This window comes from Pocillopora damicornis, chromosome 2, assembly GCF_964200805.1.
Source record: "Pocillopora damicornis chromosome 2, jaPocDami1.2, whole genome shotgun sequence".
Classification (NCBI taxonomy): domain Eukaryota; kingdom Metazoa; phylum Cnidaria; class Anthozoa; order Scleractinia; family Pocilloporidae; genus Pocillopora; species Pocillopora damicornis.
Window position 1 is genome coordinate 21589443 of NC_142671.1, and position 9771 is coordinate 21599213.

At 37.8% G+C, this 9771-nt stretch overlaps 1 protein-coding gene across 2 annotated transcripts in view; it reads left to right on the plus strand.

Annotated features, from left to right (window-relative positions):
* LOC113683947 (myoferlin) overlaps positions 1-5011 on the plus strand; it is a 31435-nt gene extending 26424 nt beyond the window's left edge. For both annotated transcript variants that reach the window (XM_089197322.1, XM_089197324.1), the window contains exons 52-61: positions 83-222; positions 324-412; positions 892-987; positions 1101-1148; positions 1825-1915; positions 2022-2121; positions 2487-2665; positions 3040-3149; positions 3533-3680; positions 4438-5011. In XM_089197322.1, coding sequence (XP_089053448.1) covers positions 83-222; positions 324-412; positions 892-987; positions 1101-1148; positions 1825-1915; positions 2022-2121; positions 2487-2665; positions 3040-3149; positions 3533-3680; positions 4438-4470 — 1034 coding nt within the window. In that variant the 3' untranslated portion in view covers positions 4471-5011. The remainder of the gene's footprint in view (positions 1-82; positions 223-323; positions 413-891; positions 988-1100; positions 1149-1824; positions 1916-2021; positions 2122-2486; positions 2666-3039; positions 3150-3532; positions 3681-4437) is intronic.
* The last annotated feature ends 4760 nt before the right edge of the window (positions 5012-9771 follow it).

A 9771-nucleotide genomic window follows, 5' to 3' on the forward strand; every position in this document is an offset into this window, starting at 1 on the left:
CTAAAATTTCGCCTATGGTACATTTCGCAATTTCGATTTCCTTGCACTTACAACTCGATTGACTATTTATCATGATTCACAGAGGAAGGTGATCCGCCAGAAAAGGAAGTAGGACCTGCTCACGAACGTTTGGCTCTTCACATTCTGCACACGTTCAATATGGTACCGGAGCACGTGGAGACCAGATCCCTGTACAGTCCGGTTCAACCAGATATTGAGCAGGTATGGAGCAAGTTTTGAAGTATCGTCATCCTACCACTGTATTTAGCAGTCGCTAAACTTTCCTCCTCCTTCATTAATTGTTTAATTCATTTTCTACGTAGGGAAAACTTCAAATGTGGGTCGACATCTTTCCAAAGGACGACGGTACCTGCAAGCCGCCTGTTGTTATCGACGAAAGGAAACCTGTGAAGTGAGTGAAACTAGTTCTAGGTCTGCTCTTTTCGTTTCATATAAGAAACACTGTACCTGAGATGGTTAAAATAGCTGAAAAATCGATCTAAACGTAACAAGTTGGATATTCTGTGACATAGGGACTGAGGTGTGCCGTCTACTCGCATCATTATTAGTTACTTGAAGCTAAAAAAATGCATCGGTGATTCTTCCCAGCAATGGAGCTAAAAAAATTATCCTGAAAGTAAATTAGAGCATTTGCTAGTTTCTAAAGAAATTTCTCTGCTACCTCAGCCGATTTAAGTCACTAAAACACTTAATAGGTGATCAACTGTAAGATGATGGAACTGGATAAACTGCTGAAGTAAATTTCAAAAGATGACTTTCCAAGTGAAACCCTCCCGAAGAAAATAAGTGCCGGAGTTTCAAAAATTACCTTCAAATCGGATTCATCGATTTCCGTTTATTGAATTTTTTCACGATGTTTTGTACCGATAGAAATGAGTTGCGTCTAATCATCTGGAATACAACTGACGTTTTGCTCGAGGAGGAGTCGATCACAGGCGAGATGATGAGTGACATTTATGTCAAGGCGTGAGTACCTCCTCGTTGCTGCTTTTATATGAAAAAAAAATACTTTTGCCTTTCTCATTAAAAAGGCTGATTTAATATAGACAATAATATTTGTACACTGGGATTTTTCTTAGATGGATCGACGTTCAAAACGAGAAACAGAAGACGGATGTTCATTACAGGTAAAGTTAAGGAAAAGAGAAATATGATGTAAATCTAAAGACTTCAACATCTGAACGCTTCGACCCCTAAAAGCGACTAGCTTAATTTCCTCTTGCATTGTTACCCCTGAAGCACACAATAAAGTGATTAGAATGAAGGAAATGATTAACAACTGTAGAAGCTTTTGATTATTAAACAGATTCTCCTCGTCAGAACCATAAGAAATGCATAGAGAACAGTATGGAGAATATGTATACTGATGTTAGGGTGGAACCGGGTTAAAGAGTTAAACTCCGCCGGAAACAAAAATTGTTGTTCGTTTACGTAAAGGATTCACTAGTTACGTTTCTACAACTAACAGTGCCATATTAAAGTGGTATACAATGCAATATTGTTCTTTCTTTCCGGAATTTGGTCAGTATTTTTCAAATTCATTGTACATGTAACAGCTTTTCATCCCCTAAGGAATTTAACAGTCATTTCGCTTGACTTTCTCTCTCCTTCTCTCTCTCGTTTTATTGAACGGCTTCACTTTCCTCAACAACTTAAGGCTAAACAATTGAGGACAAATTTCATAAAATAATAGAGATAAAAATCCTTAAAACTGGCTTCCTCCTATCCTTAACATAAATAATTTCTTTCAAGCTCTTCCGCTTAAACGTTTATTCCTAAGAGTGCTTTGATTGATTGAAACAGATCTCTGGATGGCGATGGCAACTTCAACTGGCGAATGGTGTTTCCTTTTGACTACTTGCCTATCGAGAAGAAATTGGTTGTAAAAAAGAAGGTAGTGCAACAGACAATACTTAGTTACTTATTTTTCAGTTGATGTCAACTTGTTAAAGGTTTGTTTTCGAAAGAGAAAGTATGATTAAAGCTTATTGTATTCGTAGGAACACTTCTGGAGTCTTGACGAGACTGAAGAGAAAGTCGACGCAAAACTCAAAGTTCAGATTTGGGAGAACGACACATTCTCTAGTGATGACTTCATAGGTAGGCAATTATAGGCCTGCACATCGTATAAAGAAAATCTTTCACCGCCATCTATGGAAATCGATGGTCATATCTCTTCAGGACAGAAGGTGTCCGTACACCAATGACGGTGACGTCCTAGGAAATGTTCAAGGATTAGTCATAGAATTCGATTGAGCCTCGCTCCGAGGCTCGACTCCTTGACAAGAAAGACGACTCCTTCGTCTCGCGATGTGTTATTCATGATATTTTCTCTTCTGGGTTTACTAGTGTGTACTCTCAAGACACATTGTACCAAGAAGTGCGTATTCTCACCAACTTGTGGCACATTGACGAAGTGATATTCTGCTAAGTATTTTCTTACTGTGTTTCTCTGTTATACACAGGACAACTAGAGTTAAATCTGAATGAGCTGGCAAAGCCTTGTCTTGACTCTGACCACTGTGGTGATCCTAACAAAGATCCAGGACTTAATGGTAAAACCCTTGACTTGTTCACGGTAAAAAGTACAAAAGGTTGGTGGGCCTGTTTTAAGCCAGATGCCGAAAACCCGGCTGAACCAACGGTAAGTGTCATACACGCTCACAGATTTTTTTTACTTGGCCTTTCCGCCAAGGAACCCTTAAATTCTAGAAGATGGTGGGTGAAAATTAAATTTCCAGCTAAAATAACACTGGAAATGTATACCAGCATCTTAAAGAGTTTCTTTTTAGTTCGTTCCATTCCAAACTTTCATTTTACTAGGGTGGCGTCTCACTCGAGAAAAATCAACTTAGGAATATATTTTTTCAAATTGTTTAATTCAAAATCAAATTGTTGTGCAATTTCGTAATTTGCGAAACAATGACTCGTCGTTGTATCACACGCTAGGATCTCCTCTATATACATTCATCGTGCTCAATATTTCAGCTGTTATATTCTCTCTCATTGTTATCGCAGGGTAAAGTTGAGATGACCATTGAGTTACTTCAGGGATGGGAGGCAGAAGCAAAGCCCGCGGGACAAGGACGAGATGACCCCAACATGCACCCAGTTCTGCCAGAACCTGAGTAAGTGTAGAGAGTAAGCTGTGTTTACCACAAAGGTAGACGGCTCATAAAGCAATTTTCAATTGTGTGTCAAAGGAAATCCAACGAAAACTCGCGCCATCTCTCTTCCAATCAGATGCAAAACTAGAGCCTTGAATCAATAATGAAGGTAGTTTGCTGGTGTTTGCTTCAATTGGCTCCTCGTTATGTTTTCTTGTTTCTGATTGGCCGATTACTTTGGTTTTGACTTTAAGGTTCTTAGTTGAAATGCGCACTACAGCGTGCCTGTCTTTTTTCAGAGAGGTACTTGTTGAGAAATAACTTACTTTACCTCTACTTAATCCTTCTGTGATTGGTATTTGGGCTTGTAAATCGTTAATCGATCATGACTCATTTGTCACCAGCCGTCCTGCTACCTCGTTCCTGTGGTTCACATCACCATTCAAGACGCTGAAATACATCATCTGGCGACGATACAAATGGCTAATAATTCTTCTCCTCATCTTGCTCATTGTTGGTTTGTTGATTGGCATCTTTATATACAGCATGCCTGTAAGTTCACTGTCTTGTTTTTGAAAGCATTACTATAATTTATAAAACCACGCGCTGTAGCTCATGTATGGCTGCATGGAGTGTAACATACCATGAAAAAGGTATTATACACGAAATATAAATGCAGTATAGTTCATGAAAGCCCTTACGGTGTACATTGTACCTGCGAGTACACTGTTGTGTGTTCAGGACGTTTAGCATAAGAGACAAACTCTCAGAAAAGTTTGCAGATGTTTACATAAGTTATAAAGAAAAGCCCTTTGTTTGAGAATCTTATGATTTAACATCGAAAGTAATCAAGGATTTCATTGCCTTTGCTCCACTTCACGAAGTAATGTTATTGGTCTTCACTCTTTGACCCTAAGAGAAATCAACATCTAATTTTTCCCCACAATATCACCCCTTAATCACACATTAAAATCGCAAGAATAAAGGAAATTATCGCCAACTAAACAAACGCTTGATTATAATCAAATTCACCTAGTCTGCACTTTAGGAAATATATGGAGAATTTGCATACTGATTTTAGGGTGTAAAGGGTTGACTGACCTGTACCCCGCAACTACTCACATATACGCGACACAGCAAAACCAAACGGGTTACTCACCCAAAATTTCCTGCACTTAGGAGTAGTTGTTCTGATCGGTTATAATATCAATTTGGTTTTGGTTAGTTACGCCATTTACAACAGCACATCAAAAAGCCCTTTAACGGGATTTGTATACATGTTAAACCTTTCATTTTATTATTATTTTAGGGTTACACCGTAAAGAAGATATTTGGTGCTTAAAGTTGGCAGATACGGCAACAGTACAAGATCAGCGATTTTTGGGAAACTTCTGTTTCCTTTACCTGAAGACAAATTTATCTCGAAATTTCCTTAAAAACATTAACTCTAAAGCTGTTAGGTAATTTCCTTAGAATGCAAATTGATAAGGTCCATTAAATTTCATATTAGCTCAAGAAAATGTTATTCTGCTGGTTCTCCATTAGAAAATCTTCAAATCTTCCACAAAGGACTGAATTTTGAAGAAGCTATTCTTCCCACAAGGCATAATGATATCGATCTCTGCGTAGAGAGTACAAACAGGCTTTCTTCAATGCTCAAGTGTCTGATGTTTAATTCTAGTTAGTTTCTAATGATTGAAATTGTCAGCAGTCACGTAACTCATTGAGACTGCACAGGAGAGCGGTCGTTAAAAATGTAATGAAAGCAAAAAAGGCTTAAAGATAATGCGAGAATTTTTGTTAAAATTTCATATCGTTCATAAGATGCTATTTTGCAGGTATTATTTCATGGGAAAATGGAAATAAATCAATGTTGAACAGAATTTTCATTTGTATGGAGCTAAATTCTTTCTTGTGTGTTGGGTAGGATATCTATGCACGTTTCTTAAATTCGTAAGTGGGGAAGGAGCGCGGGCTCATATTCCCGAACAGCAGCTGATAATCGCGCCTGGATTATAACGCGCGCAATGACAAAACGAGCATAAGTGAAGTCCGCGACAGTGAAAGAATTATTTTTTAATCGTCGAATCTATTCATTAAATCATGCTCACCCGTTTTGAACTCAGAAAATGGCTGAAAGCCATGTCCGAGTTGTTGTTATGACCCCAAATTTACTCCCTCCCATCCATCACTTCTTCTTTCCATTCCTGTTAACTTTGTGGTAAGTCCACTTTCGAATGTTTAGTTCATGCATGAGGCTCAACTGATACCTGAGAATTGGTCAAAGATCTAACAGTCCAATGAGAAATAAAGCATATTTATCTAACAGCTGAGATGTGAGATGAGCAAATTTTACTGATGGATGAAAGATGACCTGAATTTAAGACTGCGAGGATAAGGTATGCGCACATGTTGTACATTTGAAGTGCTCGGTAAATGTACAGTGAGGGTGATATGCCTTCTTTCATATAAATATTTATAGGCCAATGTTGACTTTATTAAATTTAAATATTCAACTGCCTAAAACATAATATCTCCAAACTGTACTCCGGAATGATTCGAATCTACTTTTTCCAAAAGCAGGAAAAGGAAAGACAAACACTGCGCTTCGGTAATTGGCTTCTTAAACCGAAAAAAAGATGCCGACTGCTGCACAATAACTGATGACGCTCTAAGCGAAAAGAGGGAAAAAAACAAGTTTTTGAGGAAGAAATTAAATATAAAAAAGGGAAAAGAGAAGAAAAAAAAGACGCCTGGGATCTCAGACCTCTCGCTTGAGACGAGAGGCCCTTTCCATTGCGCCTAGTAGGCATAGCGTGCTTACGTGCGGTAGACCTGAGTACGCGAGACCTTCTTTAACCGACGCCCAGGAAACAAGGGCGAAAAGAATTCTTAAGGTGTAAATAAACCTAAGAATATAATTAGAAAAACATAGTATTGGTGCTCGCAAATTTTGATATCTTCCATAAATCGAAAGGGAAGCAACACGGTCCGTCACTAATCAGTATGGACCAAAATTCGGTTCTTGAGAATTACTTTTTAGGCAAATAGTGAGCCCTCGCTCACCGCCGAGACCTCTGAGAACGAGGTTGTTTAATTCTTCTGGCTGCGGAGACTGGGAATTACTAGAGCTACCATGTAGACCATGGAGAGTAGGATAGCAGCGACAATATTATCGTTTGACATAAAACTCTGAGATAAAAGGGCCCTTCAGCATCACCTGGCTCTTAAAGCACACTTATCTTTATACGGTTCCTTCATTCTAATTTAATAGGAATGATTTCCGTGGCTGCCAAACACAAAAATGGTTGATGTTCACATACTCGCCGCTGGACACCGAAACATCTGAAAGTCGTGCAGTGATAAGGTATTTCTCAAGGATGTTTCGTTTTGCAGAATTTTTTTTAAAATTTGATTCTAGAGACGGTTTTCTCGATCATTATGTTTTTAGTTCTGGTAAGCAACTGTTTAATTTATTCGTTTTGATATTATTTTTATACCTGAACGCGGGAAATTTAAATCTACTCCTGATAGATCTGCACTCTGATTGTTACATCTATTGTAGACAGGGTAGATAGTTGTATCTATAGTAGACTACAGTGTAGATAGCTGTATCTAATATGTACAATGAAGACAGATTAATCTCAAGGTTAGGCAGTGTGGATAGATTTATTTTCTGAAGTCAGTGTCAGTGTTAACTACTGGTCTTGCAAGAGAGATTGAAATATTTTTGTCTGTCAAAAAAAATTGCTAAAGCAAAAGAACAATTAAAAAAAACAATAAGCACAGGTTAGAGGAAAATTCTAAAATTTACATGGGAATTAAAAAGGTCTTGTCATTAGTCAAGGAAGATTCATCTTTTAGATGAGAAAAGTTGTAAACTATCACCTGAAAGTATACAAATTTAAGAAAAGAAGTCATTGAATGCGATGTGCTTTCACATGCTTTCACATGCTTTCACATGCAAAGCCCTCTGCTGACTTAAACCTTTTTCTTGGAAGTTCCATTTCACAGTGAGCTATTTACTACACAAGCTAATTTGGGTTCAAACCATTTACTGAACAAAGAGGAAATGTTTGAATTCATGAGGTGACTGGTTTTTGATGAGATGGTATTAAATAATACATGCTGATTATTTATTTTTATGTGTGCAATGTCATATTCCAAGGACTTATGAGCATCACACAGCAAGCTTTTAACAATTTCAATCCCTGCTCTTTGTTTTCTGTGGTACAACAACACATTGTACATGTACTTTTAAGACAAAAAATTTCTTCTATGTTGTTGGTGAAAATAATGAGCTGGTCAATTTGAAGCTTCTTCAACATTAAGCCTAGTCAGAAAACCCAGCTGTATTTTTTAAGTTTGACGTTTCTGAGGTACATCTAGTTATCAAAAATTCTCACATGATACCAAGACTTTTTAGACAAAATTATTTCATTCCAACTGCCAACTTTGTTCTAGCGTTGCCAGTGAAAACTAAACTTTATTTTTTAAGTTTGATACTTTTGATGTACATCTACATGTATAATCAACAATCAACTGTTCTCCACAAGCTGAAAACTGGTATTGTATAGAATATGAAAATAGTTCTAAAATTTTTTTTGGCATAAACTGTTATGTACTGAGTTCTTTTGTAAAATGTTTTGAAAAGAAATTTGGATTACATTTGTAGAGAATTAAAGCTTTTTTAAGGCAGATGAATTGACAGATTTTCTGATGATCTTCCTGATTAATGACAGACTGATATGTTCAGTCATTTTTTTCTTTTTAAAATTTAAAGGTGAAAGGTGCTTAAGATCTTTACAAAGCTGTTCAACACAACTAAGCACATAACTGCGTTTTGATACTGAGACAACAGGGAAATACTTTTATATTGTAGAACTTAACAACCTCTCTTTGAGAGTCATTCATAAGTTTTTCTTTTTCCTTCCCAGGGTTGCAAGATGTTCTCCTCTAGTCTGGTAGGGTTTTTGATGGTGCAGGTGATTTATCAGATAAGTATCATTTTAGTATACTAGAAATAAAAAGCCTGAGTATGTGAAAACTTGGTCATTTGCCAAAAAAAGGAAAAGGAAAGATAAAACCTGTTTCCAAAACTGTTAAATGTTTATGCTTTGAATTGAAGAGCACTTTTTGCAAGAGATGGGTAATGAAGTGTTGAGCCAGTAAAGAGTCAGTGTCACCCAAAAAGTATCTTCTTTGGTCTTCACCTCTGCATGATGCAAATACTTGGTTCTACATGTAAAGGAAAAATTCTTGGGGCGTGGACTGTTATTTCAGTTTCATCTCAGCCTATAAAACTCTTTTTTAGTCTTTATCAGTAATGCAAAGACTTGGTCCCCCAAAAAAGGGGAAAATCTGATTTAGAGATTGGACTGTCTATGCACTAATCAGGTGTTTAACTTTGCATAGGAGATAGGTAACTAAAAGCTGACCTGCTAGGGAGCTGTTTCAACCTGCACAACTCTTTCTTAGTCTTGATCTGTGATGCTAAGACTTGGTCCCCCCCCCCCCCCCCCAAAAAAATGAAACTGTTTCAGACACTGGACTGTCTTTATGCGCTGATCAGATGTTTGACTTTGTACAAGAGATGGGAGACTTAAAGCTGGCCCTTTAAGGGGTTGGTGTCACCCTACATAACTCTTTCTTAGTCTTGATCTGTGATGCTAAGACTTGGTCCCTGAAAAAAAATAAAACTGTTTCGGACACTGGACTGTCTTTATGCGCTGATCAGATGTTTGACTTTGTACAAGAGATGGGAGACTTAAAGCTGGTCCCTTAAGGGGTTGGTGTCACCCTGCACAACTCTTTCTTAGTCTTGATCTGTGATGCTAAGACTTGGTCCCTGAAAAAAATAAAACTGTTTCGGACACTGGACTGTCTTTATGCGCTGATCAGATGTTTGACTTTGTACAAGAGATGGGAGACTTAAAGCTGGTCCCTTAAGGGGTTGGTGTCACCCTGCACAACTCTTTCTTAGTCTTGATCTGTGATGCTAAGACTTAGTCCCCAAAACAAAAAAACTGATTTGGACACTGGACTGTCTATGCACTGATCAGGTGTTTAAGTCTGCATAAGAGATAGGTAACTAAAAGCTGACCCACTAAGGAGCTGTTTCACCCTGCACAGCTCTTTCTTAGTCTTGAACTGTGATGCAAAGACTTTGTCCCCAAAAATGTGGGAAAAACTGTTTCGGACCCTGGACTGTCTTTATGCGCTGATCAGGTGTTTGACTTTGTACAAGAGATGGGAGACTTAAAGCTGGCCCTTTAAGGGATCAGTGTCACCTTGCACAACTCTTTCTTAGACTTGATCTGTGATGCTATTGACTTGGTCCCCCCCCAAAAAAAACTGTTTTGGACACTGGACGGTCTTTATGCACTAATCGGATGTTTGACTTTGTACAAGAGATGGGTGAATAAAAGCTGACTCACTAAGGAGTTGGTTTCACCCCACACAACTCTTTCTTAGTCTTGATCTGTGATGCAAAGACTTGGTCCCCAAAAAAAGAGGAAAAACTATTTATGTATATTGGTAATAACTACAGTTGATAAATTCCTGGCTAGCAAATCGTTTCCTCTCAAATGCAAGCCCAAGTAGGTTTGAGAATGAATTGATAATTCTTTGGTAAATTTCACGG